The 22,563-nt window shown below is 41.0% G+C and overlaps 1 protein-coding gene and 15 long non-coding RNA genes across 20 annotated transcripts; 5 read left to right on the plus strand and 11 right to left on the minus strand.

The window, feature by feature from the left end:
* The first annotated feature begins 239 nt into the window (after positions 1-239).
* LOC125501036 lies at positions 240-1,346 on the plus strand. The gene is made up of 3 exons (XR_007278521.1): positions 240-385; positions 653-939; positions 1,207-1,346. It is a non-coding gene; the product is annotated as an uncharacterized LOC125501036 (long non-coding RNA).
* LOC125501022 lies at positions 550-14,392 on the minus strand. 4 transcript variants are annotated; one of them, XR_007278504.1, is made up of 5 exons: positions 14,213-14,392; positions 7,130-7,282; positions 6,334-6,485; positions 4,559-4,720; positions 550-607 (listed from the first exon to the last, which is right to left on the minus strand). It is a non-coding gene; the product is annotated as an uncharacterized LOC125501022 (long non-coding RNA). The 4 variants fall into 4 exon arrangements; XR_007278502.1 differs by having other exon boundaries at positions 555-610; positions 6,334-6,476; XR_007278501.1 differs by having other exon boundaries at positions 555-610.
* LOC125501023 lies at positions 1,105-2,212 on the minus strand. Its single transcript, XR_007278506.1, has 4 exons — positions 2,152-2,212; positions 1,789-1,950; positions 1,235-1,718; positions 1,105-1,164 (listed from the first exon to the last, which is right to left on the minus strand). It is a non-coding gene; the product is annotated as an uncharacterized LOC125501023 (long non-coding RNA).
* LOC125501025 lies at positions 2,213-3,319 on the minus strand. Its single transcript, XR_007278508.1, has 4 exons — positions 3,260-3,319; positions 2,897-3,058; positions 2,343-2,826; positions 2,213-2,272 (listed from the first exon to the last, which is right to left on the minus strand). It is a non-coding gene; the product is annotated as an uncharacterized LOC125501025 (long non-coding RNA).
* LOC125501034 lies at positions 2,587-4,116 on the plus strand. The gene is made up of 4 exons (XR_007278519.1): positions 2,587-2,601; positions 2,869-3,155; positions 3,423-3,709; positions 3,977-4,116. It is a non-coding gene; the product is annotated as an uncharacterized LOC125501034 (long non-coding RNA).
* LOC125501027 lies at positions 3,321-3,874 on the minus strand. The gene is made up of 3 exons (XR_007278511.1): positions 3,814-3,874; positions 3,451-3,612; positions 3,321-3,380 (listed from the first exon to the last, which is right to left on the minus strand). It is a non-coding gene; the product is annotated as an uncharacterized LOC125501027 (long non-coding RNA).
* On the minus strand, positions 3,875-4,399 carry LOC125501030. The gene is made up of 3 exons (XR_007278514.1): positions 4,368-4,399; positions 4,005-4,166; positions 3,875-3,934 (listed from the first exon to the last, which is right to left on the minus strand). It is a non-coding gene; the product is annotated as an uncharacterized LOC125501030 (long non-coding RNA).
* Positions 8,479-11,113, plus strand: LOC125501021. 2 transcript variants are annotated; one of them, XM_048655640.1, is made up of 3 exons: positions 8,479-9,134; positions 10,307-10,489; positions 10,804-11,107. In XM_048655640.1, exons 1-3 carry the CDS (start codon positions 9,081-9,083, stop codon positions 10,939-10,941), a joined length of 375 nt encoding a protein of 124 aa, XP_048511597.1. In that variant the 5' UTR covers positions 8,479-9,080; the 3' UTR covers positions 10,942-11,107. The 2 variants fall into 2 exon arrangements, with proteins under 2 accessions (XP_048511597.1, XP_048511596.1); XM_048655639.1 differs by lacking the exon at positions 8,479-9,134 and adding an exon at positions 9,261-10,239 and having other exon boundaries at positions 10,804-11,113.
* A 3,188-nt stretch (positions 14,393-17,580) lies between the features above and the next one.
* On the minus strand, positions 17,581-18,156 carry LOC125501032. The gene is made up of 3 exons (XR_007278516.1): positions 18,096-18,156; positions 17,733-17,894; positions 17,581-17,640 (listed from the first exon to the last, which is right to left on the minus strand). It is a non-coding gene; the product is annotated as an uncharacterized LOC125501032 (long non-coding RNA).
* Positions 18,157-18,399: 243 nt separating this feature from the next.
* LOC125501037 lies at positions 18,400-19,506 on the plus strand. Its single transcript, XR_007278522.1, has 3 exons — positions 18,400-18,545; positions 18,813-19,099; positions 19,367-19,506. It is a non-coding gene; the product is annotated as an uncharacterized LOC125501037 (long non-coding RNA).
* LOC125501029 lies at positions 18,711-19,263 on the minus strand. The gene is made up of 3 exons (XR_007278513.1): positions 19,204-19,263; positions 18,841-19,002; positions 18,711-18,770 (listed from the first exon to the last, which is right to left on the minus strand). It is a non-coding gene; the product is annotated as an uncharacterized LOC125501029 (long non-coding RNA).
* On the minus strand, positions 19,265-20,372 carry LOC125501024. The gene is made up of 4 exons (XR_007278507.1): positions 20,312-20,372; positions 19,949-20,110; positions 19,395-19,878; positions 19,265-19,324 (listed from the first exon to the last, which is right to left on the minus strand). It is a non-coding gene; the product is annotated as an uncharacterized LOC125501024 (long non-coding RNA).
* LOC125501026 lies at positions 20,373-21,479 on the minus strand. Its single transcript, XR_007278509.1, has 4 exons — positions 21,420-21,479; positions 21,057-21,218; positions 20,503-20,986; positions 20,373-20,432 (listed from the first exon to the last, which is right to left on the minus strand). It is a non-coding gene; the product is annotated as an uncharacterized LOC125501026 (long non-coding RNA).
* LOC125501035 lies at positions 20,656-22,276 on the plus strand. Its single transcript, XR_007278520.1, has 4 exons — positions 20,656-20,761; positions 21,029-21,315; positions 21,583-21,869; positions 22,137-22,276. It is a non-coding gene; the product is annotated as an uncharacterized LOC125501035 (long non-coding RNA).
* Positions 21,481-22,034, minus strand: LOC125501028. Its single transcript, XR_007278512.1, has 3 exons — positions 21,974-22,034; positions 21,611-21,772; positions 21,481-21,540 (listed from the first exon to the last, which is right to left on the minus strand). It is a non-coding gene; the product is annotated as an uncharacterized LOC125501028 (long non-coding RNA).
* On the minus strand, positions 22,035-22,559 carry LOC105687279. Its single transcript, XR_007278510.1, has 3 exons — positions 22,528-22,559; positions 22,165-22,326; positions 22,035-22,094 (listed from the first exon to the last, which is right to left on the minus strand). It is a non-coding gene; the product is annotated as an uncharacterized LOC105687279 (long non-coding RNA).
* Between the last annotated feature and the right edge of the window lie 4 nt (positions 22,560-22,563).

The raw sequence follows: 22,563 nt of genomic DNA on the forward strand, positions 1-22,563 counted from the left end.
TGGCTACCAACAAACAGTGTCATCAATCACCTGGGAAATTCTGTACACCGATTCTTCTGAAACAAATACGAAACATTCTACTGGTTATGAATTTCCAGATGCTGGAGGAGCCAAAAGCCAACAAACCTGCATTTTCCAACCAACGTTGCATCCACATCCAAATAAAACTGACACGTAGCTTCACTTTTGCTTGGGTCTATTGTCCAGCCCCAACAATCGCAAACGTCCGGAGACTGTAGCCTCTGATCCTTTGAGTGTTCTCCATTTCGAGACCAAGAATGCAATTATCTGAATAAAGGAATAATTATAATTACATGTGATCATTAGTATTCGTAAACGTCAGAGTTGTGTTCAACTTCGATTTACAGGCTATGCAACGTCAAAGGTATGTCACGAGTTTTTAATTAGTGAGTTTTTAGCAATTGTATGAATAGCAATACGTTCTTTCACTGAACTAATAAAACTAGAAGGTATTTTAATTGATCTAACCCATTGCGAACTGTCATCAATTCTCTCCTATTCTCGCAATTTCCTCATGAACTATTCAATCACCTTGGCTACCAACAAACAGTGTCATCAATCACCTGGGAAATTCTGTATACCGATTCTTCTGAAACAAATACGAAACATTCTACTGGTTATGAATTTCCAGATGCTGGAGGAGCCAAAAGCCAACAAACCTGCATTTTCCAACCAACGTTGCATCCACATCCAAATAAAACTGACACGTAGCTTCACTTTTGCTTGGGTCTATTGTCCAGCCCCAACAATCGCAAACGTCTGGAGACTGTAGCCTCTGATCCTTTGAGTGTTCTCCATTTCGAGACCAAGAATGCAATTATCTGAATAAAGGAATAATTATAATTACATGTGATCATTAGTATTCGTAAACGTCAGAGTTGTGTTCAACTTCGATTTACAGGCTATGCAACGTCAAAGGTATGTCACGAGTTTTTAATTAGTGAGTTTTTAGCAATTGTATGAATAGCAATACGTTCTTTCACTGAACTAATAAAACTAGAAGGTATTTTAATTGATCTAACCCATTGCGAACTGTCATCAATTCTCTCCTATTCTCGCAATTTCCTCATGAACTATTCAATCACCTTGGCTACCAACAAACAGTGTCATCAATCACCTGGGAAATTCTGTACACCGATTCTTCTGAAACAAATACGAAACATTCTACTGGTTATGAATTTCCAGATGCTGGAGGAGCCAAAAGCCAACAAACCTGCATTTTCCAACCAACGTTGCATCCACATCCAAATAAAACTGACACGTAGCTTCACTTTTGCTTGGGTCTATTGTCCAGCCCCAACAATCGCAAACGTCTGGAGACTGTAGCCTCTGATCCTTTGAGTGTTCTCCATTTCGAGACCAAAAATGCAATTATCTGAATAAAGGAATAATTATAATTACATGTGATCATTAGTATTCGTAAACGTCAGAGTTGTGTTCAACTTCGATTTACAGGCTATGCAACGTCAAAGGTATGTCACGAGTTTTTGATTAGTGAGTTTTTAGCAATTGTATTAATAGCAATACGTTGTTTCACTGAACTAATAAAACTAGAAGGTATTTTAATTGATCTAACCCATTGCGAACTGTCATCAATTCTCTCCTATTCTCCCAATTTCCTCATGAACTATTCAATCACCTTGGCTACCAACAAACAGTGTCATCAATCACCTGGGAAATTCTGTACACCGATTCTTCTGAAACAAATACGAAACATTCTACTGGTTATGAATTTCCAGATGCTGGAGGAGCCAAAAGCCAACAAACCTGCATTTTCCAACCAACGTTGCATCCACATCCAAATAAAACTGACACGTAGCTTCACTTTTGCTTGGGTCTATTGTCCAGCCCCAACAATCGCAAACGTCTGGAGACTGTAGCCTCTGATCCTTTGAGTGTTCTCCATTTCGAGACCAAGAATGCAATTATCTGAATAAAGGAATAATTATAATTACATGTGATCATTAGTATTCGTAAACGTCAGAGTTGTGTTCAACTTCGATTTACAGGCTATGCAACGTCAAAGGTATGTCACGAGTTTTTAATTAGTGAGTTTTTAGCAATTGTATGAATAGCAATACGTTCTTTCACTGAACTAATAAAACTAGAAGGTATTTTAATTGATCTAACCCATTGCGAACTGTCATCAATTCTCTCCTATTCTCCCAATTTCCTCATGAACTATTCAATCACCTTGGCTACCAACAAACAGTGTCATCAATCACCTGGGAAATTCTGTACACCGATTCTTCTGAAACAAATACGAAACATTCTACTGGTTATGAATTTCCAGATGCTGGAGGAGCCAAAAGCCAACAAACCTGCATTTTCCAACCAACGTTGCATCCACATCCAAATAAAACTGACACGTAGCTTCACTTTTGCTTGGGTCTATTGTCCAGCCCCAACAATCGCAAACGTCTGGAGACTGTAGCCTCTGATCCTTTGAGTGTTCTCCATTTCGAGACCAAAAATGCAATTATCTGAATAAAGGAATAATTATAATTACATGTGATCATTAGTATTCGTAAACGTCAGAGTTGTGTTCAACTTCGATTTACAGGCTATGCAACGTCAAAGGTATGTCACGAGTTTTTGATTAGTGAGTTTTTAGCAATTGTATTAATAGCAATACGTTGTTTCACTGAACTAATAAAACTAGAAGGTATTTTAATTGATCTAACCCATTGCGAACTGTCATCAATTCTCTCCTATTCTCCCAATTTCCTCATGAACTATTCAATCACCTTGGCTACCAACAAACAGTGTCATCAATCACCTGGGAAATTCTGTACACCGATTCTTCTGAAACAAATACGAAACATTCTACTGGTTATGAATTTCCAGATGCTGGAGGAGCCAAAAGCCAACAAACCTGCATTTTCCAACCAACGTTGCATCCACATCCAAATAAAACTGACACGTAGCTTCACTTTTGCTTGGGTCTATTGTCCAGCCCCAACAATCGCAAACGTCTGGAGACTGTAGCCTCTGATCCTTTGAGTGTTCTCCATTTCGAGACCAAGAATGCAATTATCTGAATAAAGGAATAATTATAATTACATGTGATCATTAGTATTCGTAAACGTCAGAGTTGTGTTCAACTTCGATTTACAGGCTATGCAACGTCAAAGGTATGTCACGAGTTTTTAATTAGTGAGTTTTTAGCAATTGTATGAATAGCAATACGTTCTTTCACTGAACTAATAAAACTAGAAGGTATTTTAATTGATCTAACCCATTGCGAACTGTCATCAATTCTCTCCTATTCTCGCAATTTCCTCATGAACTATTCAATCACCTTGGCTACCAACAAACAGTGTCATCAATCACCTGGGAAATTCTGTACACCGATTCTTCTGAAACAAATACGAAACATTCTACTGGTTATGAATTTCCAGATGCTGGAGGAGCCAAAAGCCAACAAACCTGCATTTTCCAACCAACGTTGCATCCACATCCAAATAAAACTGACACGTAGCTTCACTTTTGCTTGGGTCTATTGTCCAGCCCCAACAATCGCAAACGTCTGGAGACTGTAGCCTCTGATCCTTTGAGTGTTCTCCATTTCGAGACCAAGAATGCAATTATCTGAATAAAGGAATAATTATAATTACATGTGATCATTAGTATTCGTAAACGTCAGAGTTGTGTTCAACTTCGATTTACAGGCTATGCAACGTCAAAGGTATGTCACGAGTTTTTAATTAGTGAGTTTTTAGCAATTGTATGAATAGCAATACGTTCTTTCACTGAACTAATAAAACTAGAAGGTATTTTAATTGATCTAACCCATTGCGAACTGTCATCAATTCTCTCCTATTCTCCCAATTTCCTCATGAACTATTCAATCACCTTGGCTACCAACAAACAGTGTCATCAATCACCTGGGAAATTCTGTACACCGATTCTTCTGAAACAAATACGAAACATTCTACTGGTTATGAATTTCCAGATGCTGGAGGAGCCAAAAGCCAACAAACCTGCATTTTCCAACCAACGTTGCATCCACATCCAAATAAAACTGACACGTAGCTTCACTTTTGCTTGGGTCTATTGTCCAGCCCCAACAATCGCAAACGTCTGGAGACTGTAGCCTCTGATCCTTTGAGTGTTCTCCATTTCGAGACCAAAAATGCAATTATCTGAATAAAGGAATAATTATAATTACATGTGATCATTAGTATTCGTAAACGTCAGAGTTGTGTTCAACTTCGATTTACAGGCTATGCAACGTCAAAGGTATGTCACGAGTTTTTGATTAGTGAGTTTTTAGCAATTGTATTAATAGCAATACGTTGTTTCACTGAACTAATAAAACTAGAAGGTATTTTAATTGATCTAACCCATTGCGAACTGTCATCAATTCTCTCCTATTCTCCCAATTTCCTCATGAACTATTCAATCACCTTGGCTACCAACAAACAGTGTCATCAATCACCTGGGAAATTCTGTACACCGATTCTTCTGAAACAAATACGAAACATTCTACTGGTTATGAATTTCCAGATGCTGGAGGAGCCAAAAGCCAACAAACCTGCATTTTCCAACCAACGTTGCATCCACATCCAAATAAAACTGACACGTAGCTTCACTGTTGCTTGGGTCTATTGTCCAGCCCCCAAAATTGCAAATGTCTGGAGACTGTAGCCTCTGATCCTCTGACTGTTTTTTCTCGAGAGACCAAGAATGCAATTACCTGAATGGAGGAGTAATTATAATGACATGTGATCATTAGTATTCGTCAACGTCGGGGTTGTGTTCAACTTCGATTTACAGGCTATGCTTCGATGAAACGTCGAAGGTGTGTGACGAGTTTTTGATCAGCAAGTTCTTAGATCAGTAAGTTTTGACGCTATGCAGCTAGAGTAGCACGACCTTAGACTTGTTTCCAGATTTTGACCAGATATTTCTTATTCTTTCCTACTTCTCCTGATTTTCTTTAGATTTCCAGTAGATTTTTCAATTCATCTGCCAATGACTGCATCTTTCGGCCTTCCTGTAGGGGTCCTGTAATCCAGAACTGAAGGTGCGTCATCCTGGATTCATTCCCGATTTTTTCTTGATTTTTTGGGATTTTTTTCCGATTTTTAAAACATGTTTGAATTTCAGTGCTGTTGGTCACGTGGCCGCACTCGCCGATACAGCTAGTCCTATGTGGCGGATTTTCCGTGAACTACTAAAACGAGTTGCGGCCAGCGCCATCTTGCGGATTATCGGCGAACTAAAAAAAGATGGCGCCACCTGCAACCGACCACGTGGTCGAGAAACGAGTGGGGCCCGTCACGAGGCTAGACGCTTCAGTAGTTCACTAAAAATCGGCCACATGGCGCTAGCTGTATCGGCGAGTTTTTAGTTCACCAAAAATCCGCACATAGCGCTAGTTTGGTCACGTGACCAGACCACGTGACGTCATCACATGACGTCAGAAGGGCGGAAAAATTCAAACATAATTCAATATATCTGAAAAAAATCGAAAAAAATCCCAAAAAATCAGGAAAAAATTGAGAATGAATTTCGAATGATATGCTTCCAGTTTAAGATCATCAGGCGCCTCTTAGGCGTCAGGAAGATGCAGTAATTGAAAAATCAATTTCAAAATTGAAAAAAAATCGAAAAAAAATTAGGAAAAACAGGGAAAATTCCGAAACAATCTGGAAACAGGTCTTAGGTCCGGATACTTCTTCTGCACAGCATCAGAAGCTTGCCGGGCATAGAGGGGCTTTGTTCATTATCAACGATCAATTAAAAATGGAACAAGATCTCGGAAAAATGGGGAAATAAAGAAAAAAGGATCCTTAGGCAGTGATTCTTTGTAATTTGATTTCGCAAACAAGAATCTGATTACAAAATTGACCAATGACCAAAAGCTTCAAAGATATTACAGTTTCTCTGTATCTTCAAGCGGTCAAGCACAGTGATAATCCCAACATTTCGATGAGTTACTAATTCAAGTAAAATATATTTAATCCTGAGCTCAAAAAGCGTAGTCATGCTAAAAATCGAGAGACTTAGTGGCTCGGATTGAATCTGATTGCAAAAATAATCGTCAATCCGTACAATATCATGTAACATACAGATATATGACATAAAAATTGCGAATGCGAATATTTTTGTAAAATTAAGTCGTGAGTTACGGTAACAGTTATCGAGTTCACCCCATTTTTTCGCTGTTCACGGTGCAAAATTGGCGATTACTCAATCAATTCGATGAATAGATTGATCCGATTAGCGGGTTCGAATTTTGAGCTCAAAATACGAAGAGTGGGGAAAAAATGTTGATTTCTTGCCTAGAAATCCAAAGGGGCTTACCTTAGATTTTTCAGACGTTTGATGCGAATTGAAACGAAATAAATAAGAATGAGACGTTCGGGGGATGGATCTGGTTATCTCGTCCGTTATCTTCATTCGACTCATCAGCCACACGAATTATCCCATTCGAATCAATGGAAAATCTGAAAAATCTAAAATTGTAAATCTAATGAAAATCTGCAGCGACCTTTGGCCTGGATAAAACAATCCCCATATCAGTCAACCCATTTTCAAATATATTGTATTGCCGAACAATTGTGAATTCGAATCCATAAAGCCGCGCATTGTCCCTTATTCCGTATATCCAGATTCTGATTTATTTCGGCGTGAAATTGTTTTAGGGACTGCAGATTGCGAGTAGTTTTATTTATTTTTTCTTCAATTCTTTATCTTTTATTTCTCACCCTCGCCGACGCCGTCATTTTCGTTTATAAAAAACCGTCAATTATTCTGTCAAAAAGTTGATGCTCTTTTTCAAACCACTCTGCAAAAATCAGAACCCTTCGCCCGATCGACTGTTCGTCTAAATTTTAATCGTAACTCTTTCTTCCATTTCAATCGTAATCGTTTCCGATCTCCGACAAATCGCTGGGAAAATCTTCCCAAACGGACGAAAAAAAAAAACGCTCTTAGCTTTTTCGACTTGAGCTCATGTACTACGTCCACGTTACGAACGCAACGCAGCAGCCCCCGATGATCGTTTTACTCGACGCGACGTCGATCCTCGCGAAGGTCGTAGTTTTATCTTTGCACTTAATTTAACGTGACACAGTGTTTATCAATTACGTATACCTACCGTGTATTATAGTCCTCCACGTGGCCAACTTCGCTGACCTTTAACAGCTGGGTACCACCCCGTACCTCCTACATGTATTCGTATCGCTCAGGATACGTGCTGCGAGGAACACTATGGCATAAACTTCCATCTCACCCCTGCACCGTCGTCGTCCTGAAAACGAAAAAAAAAGATATAATATACAAGTAATTACCTCAAGGGTGGTATAACGAAGTATACACCCAGCGATTTTCTCAAGAGTGCTTTTCACGATTACAATTTTTCTGGTTTCAGTTTTACCATTATTTTCTCACGTCCTTCCAATCCCGACGTGTTATACTCACGGAAAAAGTAAAAAGCTGAATTTTCAGGGCGGGGGCGGCACGCGGGGGTGGTGGTAAATTTTTCGTAACCTGTTGCTGTGCTTTACGAACGAAATGTGGTATTCGTAGCGATATACTTTCGGTAAAGGGATCGGAGAATTGAAACGCAGTTGCAACCGACCGCGACGGAAATTCATATCCCTGCGTCCGTCCTGATTCGACGGTATATGCTACCTGTGGATATGGTGCGGAAATTGATCGCGAATGGATCACGCGTGCAGGGCAGAGCGAACGGGATGATAATTACGGTCGTTGCGGATTGAATGAAAATAAAAAAAAAGGCAAGAATCCGAGCGACCGAAAATACGCGAGGATAAGAAAAAGCGGGACGGCGGGGAGGGGCGGGGAGGACGGGGAGAAGCTGGCGCGAGTCGGTTAAATATCAGCGAGCTCTTCATCCATTACTATATCCGGTTTACGCAATATTTTTCGAGCTCGGAAAAGCGCGAATTTAACGAGTTTACGACTGACGAAAATCGTCGAGCCTCTTTCACTCCCATGGGCCCGGAGTATAGGATCCATTAATATTTTATGTACGGACGCTAAAAGAAGAGATTTCCATCCGAATTTTATGCGCGAAACGGAAGAACGGGAGGAAAATAAAAATCCCAATTTCGATAGGAAAGGGAAAAATCTGACTCCCGAATGACGAAATTCGTAATTCAGGAAAAACTTTCCAACCGTCGTTGTCGTTGATTTTTTTTCTTGTTTCTTATTTTTTTTCTTTTTTTTTTTTTTCTTCTTTCAAAACGTACTCCATTCGCCGAAAGGTCGAATCGAATTATCGGTCGGGTCGTCGCGAGACCTTCGCCAATTGAATACGTATTCATCGAGGTGCGACGTATACGCGACCAAATTTAATCAGCGTTAATCATTTTCACCGATGATTAACCGTGCGTAAATTTAATGCTACCGGCCGATCGAAATTATGGTTTTACACGTACGCTGGCGCTACCGATCTTTTGTTTATTATCCCGAACGGTAGTTCGCCGCGATAGTTTTAACTTTAAGCTCAACAACTGCGGTCTGTCCGTCTGCCACCAACTACCGGGCAGTCACAAACTACAACGTCTTAAATTCGGCCCGAGTACAAGGCGTGCGCCTCCTTGGAACCGCGTTGAATCGTCGAATTCCAACGCGATTGAAAGTAAAAGAGAAAGCAAAAAAAAAAAAACCGCATCGCGAGTCCGTCGCTAAACCGTGATTTATAAATAATCGCTCTCAAAACTGAGTGTACGAAGTTTTTTTTCCTCTTTATTTCCTCCCTTCCGATCGGGCGTCGGTCGTTATACGCGTAACGTCAACCCCGCGGTGGCTTTTCCGCTATTTTTTCAATCCCTCTTAATTTTGTTTCCCGTTTTTTTGATTTTTTTTTTTTTTTTTTTTTCTTCTCTCCAATCACGAAAGTATAATGTATACGGAGATCCTAGTTGTGCGCGGTGATGTACGATAATATCGATTAACAACGATATCGTTGCAGTTATTCGTTTCATCGTCAGTTTGATTTTTCCTTTCGAATTTGTGAGAAAGAGAAATTTTTTGAATTTTTTTTTTTTGTCACACCTGAATAAAATAACTAATTTCCGATCATGCCGAAATCGGAACTCTCTTCCCAGAATACCTTAAGACCCCTTACCGCATCTGTGAGTATGTGTAAATCGATTAAAAATTTTCATCACCCATTAATTAATCGAACCATTCAATTGGTCGTGGTCAGTTTTTGTCCTGTGAAATTTTTTCAACGATCGTACAAGGACGTTCCTTCGATTTTTTCACGTTATCACTCGAAATGAGTGAAAAAATGGGGAAAAACTAAAAAGAAAGAAGACAGAATGAAGAATTTCTATTCTTTCACGCGTTCGACTGTAGGTTTATATATAACGTTCGGTCGAATGCAGCTACTCTGGAATTGGTTTCGTATAGGTCAGCCGCGCAAATTTAGTTTACAGTCCGCTACCCGTCATCATACCGCGTTAGCTTCGAACCGAACGCATCTAATCGCGACAATAAAATTAATCACTCCTTGGCTAATCGCCGATGGATTTTGAAACAGTTCGAAAGAAATCCACGGCGGTCGTGCGAAGAACCGTAGGGCGATTTTCCTCCCATGCAACCGAATGCGAATCGAACGGTTTATTTTACCTGCGTGTAATTTAATCGATAAATATATATATCGTCCGATTTATTGGGTGCAGTTAAAGCGCGTGGAAACGCGTGCAACGTACAAACGAACCGGATGTGATCGCGGACGGCTCGAGGAACGTGAGAATTTCAATTTACGAACAAATCCAAAAAAATTTTTCAAACGCCGAAAAATAAATCCGGGGGTATTTTTTATTCCACCCCGCGCTAAGCTCTTCGTCTCTTTCGTTCGTACTTTGCGGTTAAATCCCCCGGAGTTCGGTTAATTCATTTAGAAGTTTAAAGGGCGGTGGAGCGAATTATGTAACCATTGAAGCCAGTTTACACCCATACACACCCTGCACGCGAAGAAGAAGAATGAAGAAGAACAGATTCGCCTTTGAAATTTATCTCGCACATAACTTCGGGCATTTTATGTTTCACCGGTATAAAATATTTATAGATCATACGCGTAACGTATACCGTTACACATCCACGTTCGAAACTCGTGAGAAAATCATTCATTATTCCGGAGGGGAGAGGGGGGGGAAAAAAAAAAAAACCGTAAAACGAAAATGTGAAAATCATTGGACGTTGTTCCCAAAAGAAAAGTCTCTCCCATTGCACGTACGTTTCCTAGATTTTGATTTTTCTTTGCCATTTTGAGTGACAAATGTGGTTTAAAAATTTTCAGGAAGATCGGCGACGAACGGGACGTTACGTAGCCGGAGGTACAGCCCTAGCCGTCACCCTCCTCGCCTTTCACCACGTGCTGATGAGGAGGTCCTCGAGTCTGGCCGGAATTTTCGTACCGGTTCTGATCATGACGATCTACGTACTCTGGGTCCTGTATTCGGCGAGACGAGACAGACTGAAGGTAGAAAAGTGATTCGGACGCCCCGACCGAAAAGAAATATTTCCATCTCGTCCTTCTCGTCTCTCGGTCGCTCGGGGGTTGAAAAAAAGAAAGAATCCAGAAGAATTACGCGCGATAATCGCGTCGAGCCGATTTCACCCCCGAATTTGGCAGCGGGGCAAAAAAATGGGGGTTATTTTTTCTTCGATTCCGATTCGTCCAGGGAGCAACCCCCGCGCGTTCGCTACACAACCCCCCGCCCCCCGTTCTATTCCTCCCGTATGTTTTTCCTTCTCAAGTTTTTTTTCCCCTGTTTTTTTTTTCTCCTTCTTCAGGCTGCGAGACGAACAGCGTCCGGTATGGAGTTGGCGAACGTCGTTAGCAGCACTCCGTTGCCCATCGATAACGCGGACCGGGTTACAACGACGACGAATCATTCGAAGGAACAACGAAATTCTCAAGATGTTACGTAAAGGTGTGATTTATATTATACACCTCACTCCGAGTGGGGTACGTCGAAGATGACGCATATATTTCATGAATTGATTTTAAATCGAAAATTGATTTTATCGACGTTATATATTTTGTGGAAAATAAATAAAATACTCAATCGAAATTCTCGTCAACGTTCGATCAAATTTTTCGATTCGAGCTACTCGAAATTTCGAATTTTTTTACGACGAGGCATACGTCGGCGCGAATGCGGTGATTTGATTGATGTACCGATTTTTTCAGCTTTTTGGTTTTTATTTTCTCGCTGCGGGTAGTAGCTTTTTCGCGGGTTACACCCTTCTGGTTCTCACACCCCGAATCGCGTTGATCGTGCGACGATAGAATTTTTTCGAATATTTTCATCGTCGCGGATCGAAACTTTCGTTAAAACTGTGTCGAGTGTCGAGTCCTTTTATTTTAACTCCCCTTTCTTCCGGTTTGGAAGTGCGATTTCTTTCTTCTCTTCATCCGTCGTATAAAATACGAGGCCTTTGCTGTGTAGATATATATAATGGGAGAAGTATAACCTGTTGCGAAAAATCGATAAGACGTTTCTCCAACAAGTTAAATCCGGGATAGGGGAGGACATTCTGTGTGTGTATATACAGGTATAACGATTTTGCGCGAATAAAAGATACGGAAATAAAATAGATTATTTCCGCGGTAACAAGAAAAACCGTTCACCGTTTAAATTCTTTCCTATTCCTTTATTCTTGTCACTCGGTACGAATCGCTTTGGTCTATTTTTTTTTTTTTTGCAATTTTTTGTTTTCAATTTAAAGGAACGAGAGAGAAAAAAAATTTTCCGGTCAAATTCTTCGATATTCCATTCCGATGAATATGTATTTTAACTTTTGTTCCGACGAGTGGAAAAATAAATTCGAAAATGACCGTGCGGGGGAAGAGAGGAGGAGAGAAAGGGAGGTAAATCAAAAAACGAGAGAAGTTAAAGAGATACGACATGAAAAAAAAAAAAACCAGAGAGGCCGAGGTGAGATTGAAAAAATATCGATCTTCAATTATGATTATAAATGACAAAAGTTTCGCCGCGATTTTGATAAGCTGTTAACGTTGATTTTAATGGGATTTTACGGGGAGGGAACCCGTGCGGATGATAAAAATTTTTCAAGGAACAGGGCGAATCGTAATTTCGCCGGCGTTTCGCGAAAAGTTCGCGTTACCCCAGAGTCGAGGATAGTCAAGGTCGGGGGTTGATACACCTCCAGGAATATTACCGAAAATCCGAGTACGCGCGGTGCCACTGTATACGTGTATTTGTTCTTCAAAGTTTCGCTCGAGAGGCGCCTAGTCTGCAAATGTGATTATACGCGTAAATCCCTTCGCCATTCGAACGTTTGCGGTCACCCCTAAATCATCGTCGGCACGGGGCGGACGTTGGATGTAAAATAATAACGGTAGGGAAAATAAAAAAAAAGGGGGTGGCAGATCGGGGGTGGGCAATTTTCGAGGCGTTCGAAATACGGGTAAACCCGATGCCCCGGGATTTTGGAATTCGACGACCCAGTCGTTCGCTTTTTCGCAAAAAATCCCCCGACGCGATTGGACGATTCCGCGGCCGCGAACGGAATCGGACGTAACATCAAGGAGAGTTTGCGGAGAATAAGAAGAAGAGGTAATCCGTCGAACGGTTTCTGCGCTGTAATTTACGGGGGTAAAACCGTTCGTCGAATCCACAGGCAAATCAGCCTCCCCGTTAATTCGAACCCCCCGTTGAATCCCCCTCTGATCCCTCAGCGCGGACCCTTCTCATCGCGCGTCGCGGCGTCGCATGTTTTACCGACATAGGTATACATATATACTGCGCGAAATTGGGAGAACGAGAACCCGACTCTCAACCCTTAATTCGCCGTTCGCCTCCTACCCAAAGGTCATCCGTGTTCGGAGGCACACCGGCGTATCCGTCATCCCCTCGACCGTTTCGGATCAGTTCACATCTGGACGCGAAAGCGTTTACCCTCGCGGGAGATCCGGGGGGGGGGGGGGGGGGGGGAAAAAAAAAATAAACGGAAAAAACGAAAAGTTCCCAACGATAAAGAGAGGCGCGTGTACAACGCGGTATTGTATAATAGGTGTTCGATGTAAATTCAGGGAATTTATCAAGCCGTCGATTATTTTCTTCGCCGATCTTTTTTCCCTCGCGCTCCAGAAGAGCGGGGATACAGTAGACGGAACGATTCGACCGACATCAGAATTTACTCTACTTTCCTCCGACCTTCTACCCGAAAGGCGGTCTTCGGATTTCGCCCACGCGATATACGTGTACACGCATTACTCTCTCGATGCAGGAGGAACACGGAGGGAAAAAAAGTAGCGAGAGAGAGAAACGAATGAGGGGGAGGGAGGAAAAAATCGGCCCCCCGTAGCTCGTCAGAGACGAGGGGGAGGAAGGGGCGGGTGGAAAAAGGAAGGTAAGGAGAGAAAGAAAGTGAGAAGGTTCGAGGGTTGAGGTCCCGAGGCACCGTGGCCGCTGCCGACAAGAGGCAAGAGCAAGGGTTGGTCGTTTCGAAGGAGGTAACGGGGAGGGAATTCGGCGGCGAGAGGAACGGTGGCGGGGGGCGGTGGCGGGGTGGCGGTGGATCGGCGAGGGGGTGAAAGTCGAGTGGTGGGGTGGGGGAAGTCGATCGCGCAGTCGCCGACTGGCAGCCGTGCCGGGGACTCCGATAACGCGACGTACCGGACAGAGCTAGCTCGTCACTCACGTCGCGAACCGCGTCGACGATCGTCCCTCGCACTTCCCTCAATTAGAGGCATACGTACGCGCAAATACACCGTACGTACGTACGTTTATTGGCACGCCGTATATATCGATCCGAGTACAGAAATCGTTCGCACGCAAAGGGCGAGCAAGATAAACGGAGGGAAAAGAACGCGAGGGTAAAGGGGGAGATTTGAAATTCAAATTTCGAACGCAATTTCGCTTCTACATTCGCGAATATCAACTTTCCCGGCGGCGTCGAACGTTTCGCGTGAATTCGCTGATTTACTTCAAACTTTTTTCGACTCGAAAAAAAAATAAAATAAAATAAAATTTGCCGATATTCAAAGACGGGAGCAGGCTCCCGTTTGTCCTTCGCTCGGTGAACGGAGAGGAGGTGCGATAATCGTTGACCGAGTAATTCGATCGAAAAACTTAAGAAACCAACGAACTCGGAAAGTTTCGTTCGCAACAAACGTGCGGAAACGAGAAACGAGAACAGACTGAATAAAAAGAAAAATAAAAAAAAAACCAACCTCATATTCGTGTGAAAAAAGAATCCCCACTTCTTCTTCGTCTTATTCTTCCGCAACTTCGAATCCCCTGCCAGTCGGTATTCTACCTGTTGACCAGAGACCACCACCGCATTCCCACGGGACCTACAACGTTCAACTTTATCACTATTTCGAAGAGAAATCAAGGCAAGTTTACAATAAAATCGATATATATTTATATATATACATATTTAATCAAAATTTGACTATTTTATTCCTGATTTTCTAACATCCCGAAACTGCTATTGGAACTTTACCCTCATAAGCAGCGGCGATGAGAGTTACGAAAAACTAGAAGAAAGTAAGGATTTTAACTTTAAATTCGCTGTGTCTGAGGACAAAGGTAATCAAAGAATCCCCCGCCCCATCCCCCAAAAAAAAAAAAAAAAATGGAACTCCGAGGGACAAAATTCGAAGACGATACCCTTCCAATTTGCCGTACGTGAAACACACTTTGCATTTCTACGCGCGAAGTGTTTATTTTATGTACACGGCGAAGCCTCTATGTAAATTAATGTTTATCCTAAAACCGGCACATGCATCTAACGTCTGACTACGTGTACGCGTACGAGTGTACATGACATAAAGCGAGAGACGGATAGGGGAAAGAGAAATATAACAAAATCCGCAAGTATCGACTGTGCCTTGCTGCTTACAGTGAGAGAGAAAGAGGGAGAGTTATCTCAGGTATTACCTTACGTCAATATCTACGGTGCGAAGAAATTTAACCGATACAACAATATCAACGACGAAAACGACAACAACAACAATAACAATAATCGCGATAATGATAATAATTACTAATTACCGATAAAAAATTATCGCCCCGTCGCATCCGATATTATATATGTATAATATAACGCCGGAATATTTATTTTTCGCTCGTAGACAATACGTCGATTTTAATAGATGATCGGATATCGCGTGGTATTATTTAACCGACGCACACGGAAAATTGATGGACCCCGTGGGATTTATTTAATTAGCGCGACGGATTAAATCGGCTAGCGTTCAATTATCGTGTTGCGTATTATATACCCTACTGGGATGGGCGATGTCGAAATTAAAAACGAGATAGTTATGAGGAGAATATTATCAAAAAAGTTTTTGCCAGTTTTCTCATTCGATTCACCAGACACGCAACGACTCGGCGCGATAGTGCTCGCGAGTAGAGAGAAGAAGAAATTTTGAGAAAAAAAAAAAGGGTGGAGGGAAAAAAAGAGGAGGATAAGCCGTTTTCTCGCCCTCGCCGCGACCGGAGGATAAGTCGACTTGCGGTCGGTCAATTATTTAACCTTCGAAGAATTACGCTCTACGGATTCAAAGAGGATCGGGAGCTCTTAAGCGCTAATACCCGTGGGTACCGTAAATCTCCCTTACAAGGCCGCCGCGCGAATGAAAAGGACGAGTTCGCGAATCGAACGGATGCATCCGTCGCGCGTTGGAATTTCTTCGTTCGCGTGAGAAAAAAAAAAAAGAGCGAAAGATTCGCGTCGTACCGCGACTCGAACAACGCCTCGGGGCGATAGTAAAAATGACAAATCAGCCGCGTATCCCGGGTCGAGAGGGTAGGATAAAAAAATTAAAGAAAAAAAAACAAAAAAAAAAGACAAACAAGAGCGACGGACGCGATAAAGAAGAGCTTATAGCCCCCGGCGATCTGCTCCTGAGAAATTTTACCCCGAACAAAAAAATAAAGAATTTTATACACACCGGAGCACGTAAAGTGGAATTCAAACGACCTCGTAAAATAACGGGGCTGAAAAAAATCGAACCCTCTCTACTCCCTTTTCTCCCTAAACTCTCCTGCTCGTTCTTACCCCCCCTGTTCGAAAAACACCGCGGCCCCTGATTACCCGCGACCCGCGCGACACGACCCGAGTTGCAGGTGGCGCCATCTTTTTTTTAGTTCACCAAAATTCCGAAAGATGGCGCCACCGGCAACTCGTTTTATTAGTTCCGAAAAAATCCGCCACATGGCGCTAGTTGTCTCGGCGAGTTTTTAGTTCGCCAAAATTCCGAAAGATGGCGCCACTGACAACTCGTTTTATTAGTTCCGAAAAAATCCGCCACATGGCGCTAGTTGTCTCGCGAGTTTTTAGTTCGCCAAAATTCCTAAAGATGGCGCCACTGGCAACTCGTTTCATTAGTTCCAGAAAAATCCGCCACATGGCGCTAGTTGTCGCGGCGAGTGCGGTCACGTGACCAGACCTCGTGACGTCATCACGTGACGTCAAAATGGCGGAAAAATTCAAACATAATTTAAAATATCGGAAAAAAATAGGAAAAAATCGCAAAAAATCGGGAATTAATGTAGGATGACGTACCTTAGGTTCTGGATCACAGGGAACCTCCAGGAAGGCCGGAAGACGCAGTAATCAAGAAATCAATTGAAATATTGTTGAAAAATCGAAAAACAATCAGGAAAAACAGGGAAAATTTAGGAACAATCTGGAAACAGGAAAGGTTCAGGAAAAATAGAGGAATGGACAGAAATAATGTTCAGGCATCGAATCTTCGTATTTTGACCTTGAAAACAAGAATCTGATTACAAAATTGGACCATAAAAAAGAGCCGCAAAGATAATACAGTTTCTTGGCGATTCAAAGTAGTAAAGTACAGCGTTAATTACAACAATTCAATAAGTCCATCGATTCTAATGAAAGATTAGTATTTCCATCGTTTCTGAGCCCTAAATATGAAGAAAAGCCGGAACTTTGGGTACTAAAGTTCATTATCGACTTGAAAATCGATAGAAGCAAAGACCAAAGTCTTAGTGATTCTGCAATCTCGCTAGCTTTATACAGGATATGTTTAAAATGTTTTAAAATACCTTATTTTAATATATTCCGAACCTAAGAACATAAATTCGTCGAATTAAGTGAGCTATGACTCAAAGCTACAGAGATAATTCACTTTCTCTGCTCATTACAGTAGAAAATTTGCTATCACTCGATCAATTCGATAAGCAAAACATTTTGGCGAGCACAGTCTAGTTTCTAGGATTGAAATGTGTAAGAAACCAAAGCGAAAAATATTAATCGTGCTTTTCCAACCCGAAGAAGCTGTAGTCTTCGCTTTCCAAATGTCTGCAGCAATCTTATTTTCATGTAGTTCGTTAGCAGCGACTCAAATCCGTCGACTCAATCAAGACACGACTCGGAACCATCGAAATATCTTGATAATTCTACGTTCTGCAACAAAGAATTAGATTATTAATCGACAGGTCGTTGGATGAATCAAATTAAGTAGCAGCTGTGGATTCTCAAACTCAAAATACATGACGATACCTATATTACAGCCTCAGAAACACGAGCGTGTCGACTGGACCGAGTAATTCCTGATACTCGTCGAGAGATCTCCATTTTTTCGCTCGGAAATGCGACAAAATGGCCATAGCGTGCAAAGTTCTGTCAAAGAACAGCATTTATTTTTGAAACAAGTATGAATATTCCGATGTTTATAGATTTCCACATGCTGGAGGAGCCAAAAGCCAACAAACCTGCATTTTCCAACCAACGTTGCATCCATATTGAAATAAAACTGACACATAGCTTCACTGTTGCTTGGGTCTATTGTCCAGCCCCAACAATCGCAAACGTCTGGAGACTGTAGCCTCTGATCCTTTGAGTGTTCTCCATTTCGAGACCAAGAATGCAATTATCTGAATAAAGGAATAATTATAATTACATGTGATCATTAGTATTCGTCAACGTCAGAGTTGTGTTCAACTTCGATTTACAGGCTATGCAACGTCAAAGGTATGTCACGAGTTTTTGATTAGTGAGTTTTTAGCAATTGTATTAATAGCAATACGTTGTTTCACTGAACTAATAAAACTAGAAGGTATTTTAATTGATCTAACCCATTGCGAACTGTCATCAATTCTCTCCTATTCTCCCAATTTCCTCATGAACTATTCAATCACCTTGGCTACCAACAAACAGTGTCATCAATCACCTGGGAAATTCTGTACACCGATTCTTCTGAAACAAATACGAAACATTCTACTGGTTATGAATTTCCAGATGCTGGAGGAGCCAAAAGCCAACAAACCTGCATTTTCCAACCAACGTTGCATCCACATCCAAATAAAACTGACACGTAGCTTCACTTTTGCTTGGGTCTATTGTCCAGCCCCAACAATCGCAAACGTCCGGAGACTGTAGCCTCTGATCCTTTGAGTGTTCTCCATTTCGAGACCAAGAATGCAATTATCTGAATAAAGGAATAATTATAATTACATGTGATCATTAGTATTCGTAAACGTCAGAGTTGTGTTCAACTTCGATTTACAGGCTATGCAACGTCAAAGGTATGTCACGAGTTTTTAATTAGTGAGTTTTTAGCAATTGTATGAATAGCAATACGTTCTTTCACTGAACTAATAAAACTAGAAGGTATTTTAATTGATCTAACCCATTGCGAACTGTCATCAATTCTCTCCTATTCTCGCAATTTCCTCATGAACTATTCAATCACCTTGGCTACCAACAAACAGTGTCATCAATCACCTGGGAAATTCTGTACACCGATTCTTCTGAAACAAATACGAAACATTCTACTGGTTATGAATTTCCAGATGCTGGAGGAGCCAAAAGCCAACAAACCTGCATTTTCCAACCAACGTTGCATCCACATCCAAATAAAACTGACACGTAGCTTCACTTTTGCTTGGGTCTATTGTCCAGCCCCAACAATCGCAAACGTCTGGAGACTGTAGCCTCTGATCCTTTGAGTGTTCTCCATTTCGAGACCAAGAATGCAATTATCTGAATAAAGGAATAATTATAATTACATGTGATCATTAGTATTCGTAAACGTCAGAGTTGTGTTCAACTTCGATTTACAGGCTATGCAACGTCAAAGGTATGTCACGAGTTTTTAATTAGTGAGTTTTTAGCAATTGTATGAATAGCAATACGTTCTTTCACTGAACTAATAAAACTAGAAGGTATTTTAATTGATCTAACCCATTGCGAACTGTCATCAATTCTCTCCTATTCTCGCAATTTCCTCATGAACTATTCAATCACCTTGGCTACCAACAAACAGTGTCATCAATCACCTGGGAAATTCTGTACACCGATTCTTCTGAAACAAATACGAAACATTCTACTGGTTATGAATTTCCAGATGCTGGAGGAGCCAAAAGCCAACAAACCTGCATTTTCCAACCAACGTTGCATCCACATCCAAATAAAACTGACACGTAGCTTCACTTTTGCTTGGGTCTATTGTCCAGCCCCAACAATCGCAAACGTCTGGAGACTGTAGCCTCTGATCCTTTGAGTGTTCTCCATTTCGAGACCAAAAATGCAATTATCTGAATAAAGGAATAATTATAATTACATGTGATCATTAGTATTCGTAAACGTCAGAGTTGTGTTCAACTTCGATTTACAGGCTATGCAACGTCAAAGGTATGTCACGAGTTTTTGATTAGTGAGTTTTTAGCAATTGTATTAATAGCAATACGTTGTTTCACTGAACTAATAAAACTAGAAGGTATTTTAATTGATCTAACCCATTGCGAACTGTCATCAATTCTCTCCTATTCTCCCAATTTCCTCATGAACTATTCAATCACCTTGGCTACCAACAAACAGTGTCATCAATCACCTGGGAAATTCTGTACACCGATTCTTCTGAAACAAATACGAAACATTCTACTGGTTATGAATTTCCAGATGCTGGAGGAGCCAAAAGCCAACAAACCTGCATTTTCCAACCAACGTTGCATCCACATCCAAATAAAACTGACACGTAGCTTCACTTTTGCTTGGGTCTATTGTCCAGCCCCAACAATCGCAAACGTCTGGAGACTGTAGCCTCTGATCCTTTGAGTGTTCTCCATTTCGAGACCAAGAATGCAATTATCTGAATAAAGGAATAATTATAATTACATGTGATCATTAGTATTCGTAAACGTCAGAGTTGTGTTCAACTTCGATTTACAGGCTATGCAACGTCAAAGGTATGTCACGAGTTTTTAATTAGTGAGTTTTTAGCAATTGTATGAATAGCAATACGTTCTTTCACTGAACTAATAAAACTAGAAGGTATTTTAATTGATCTAACCCATTGCGAACTGTCATCAATTCTCTCCTATTCTCCCAATTTCCTCATGAACTATTCAATCACCTTGGCTACCAACAAACAGTGTCATCAATCACCTGGGAAATTCTGTACACCGATTCTTCTGAAACAAATACGAAACATTCTACTGGTTATGAATTTCCAGATGCTGGAGGAGCCAAAAGCCAACAAACCTGCATTTTCCAACCAACGTTGCATCCACATCCAAATAAAACTGACACGTAGCTTCACTTTTGCTTGGGTCTATTGTCCAGCCCCAACAATCGCAAACGTCTGGAGACTGTAGCCTCTGATCCTTTGAGTGTTCTCCATTTCGAGACCAAAAATGCAATTATCTGAATAAAGGAATAATTATAATTACATGTGATCATTAGTATTCGTAAACGTCAGAGTTGTGTTCAACTTCGATTTACAGGCTATGCAACGTCAAAGGTATGTCACGAGTTTTTGATTAGTGAGTTTTTAGCAATTGTATTAATAGCAATACGTTGTTTCACTGAACTAATAAAACTAGAAGGTATTTTAATTGATCTAACCCATTGCGAACTGTCATCAATTCTCTCCTATTCTCCCAATTTCCTCATGAACTATTCAATCACCTTGGCTACCAACAAACAGTGTCATCAATCACCTGGGAAATTCTGTACACCGATTCTTCTGAAACAAATACGAAACATTCTACTGGTTATGAATTTCCAGATGCTGGAGGAGCCAAAAGCCAACAAACCTGCATTTTCCAACCAACGTTGCATCCACATCCAAATAAAACTGACACGTAGCTTCACTTTTGCTTGGGTCTATTGTCCAGCCCCAACAATCGCAAACGTCTGGAGACTGTAGCCTCTGATCCTTTGAGTGTTCTCCATTTCGAGACCAAGAATGCAATTATCTGAATAAAGGAATAATTATAATTACATGTGATCATTAGTATTCGTAAACGTCAGAGTTGTGTTCAACTTCGATTTACAGGCTATGCAACGTCAAAGGTATGTCACGAGTTTTTAATTAGTGAGTTTTTAGCAATTGTATGAATAGCAATACGTTCTTTCACTGAACTAATAAAACTAGAAGGTATTTTAATTGATCTAACCCATTGCGAACTGTCATCAATTCTCTCCTATTCTCGCAATTTCCTCATGAACTATTCAATCACCTTGGCTACCAACAAACAGTGTCATCAATCACCTGGGAAATTCTGTACACCGATTCTTCTGAAACAAATACGAAACATTCTACTGGTTATGAATTTCCAGATGCTGGAGGAGCCAAAAGCCAACAAACCTGCATTTTCCAACCAACGTTGCATCCACATCCAAATAAAACTGACACGTAGCTTCACTTTTGCTTGGGTCTATTGTCCAGCCCCAACAATCGCAAACGTCTGGAGACTGTAGCCTCTGATCCTTTGAGTGTTCTCCATTTCGAGACCAAGAATGCAATTATCTGAATAAAGGAATAATTATAATTACATGTGATCATTAGTATTCGTAAACGTCAGAGTTGTGTTCAACTTCGATTTACAGGCTATGCAACGTCAAAGGTATGTCACGAGTTTTTAATTAGTGAGTTTTTAGCAATTGTATGAATAGCAATACGTTCTTTCACTGAACTAATAAAACTAGAAGGTATTTTAATTGATCTAACCCATTGCGAACTGTCATCAATTCTCTCCTATTCTCCCAATTTCCTCATGAACTATTCAATCACCTTGGCTACCAACAAACAGTGTCATCAATCACCTGGGAAATTCTGTACACCGATTCTTCTGAAACAAATACGAAACATTCTACTGGTTATGAATTTCCAGATGCTGGAGGAGCCAAAAGCCAACAAACCTGCATTTTCCAACCAACGTTGCATCCACATCCAAATAAAACTGACACGTAGCTTCACTTTTGCTTGGGTCTATTGTCCAGCCCCAACAATCGCAAACGTCTGGAGACTGTAGCCTCTGATCCTTTGAGTGTTCTCCATTTCGAGACCAAAAATGCAATTATCTGAATAAAGGAATAATTATAATTACATGTGATCATTAGTATTCGTAAACGTCAGAGTTGTGTTCAACTTCGATTTACAGGCTATGCAACGTCAAAGGTATGTCACGAGTTTTTGATTAGTGAGTTTTTAGCAATTGTATTAATAGCAATACGTTGTTTCACTGAACTAATAAAACTAGAAGGTATTTTAATTGATCTAACCCATTGCGAACTGTCATCAATTCTCTCCTATTCTCC

The sequence above is a fragment of the Athalia rosae genome, chromosome 5, assembly GCF_917208135.1.
Source record: "Athalia rosae chromosome 5, iyAthRosa1.1, whole genome shotgun sequence".
NCBI classification, from domain to species: domain Eukaryota; kingdom Metazoa; phylum Arthropoda; class Insecta; order Hymenoptera; family Athaliidae; genus Athalia; species Athalia rosae.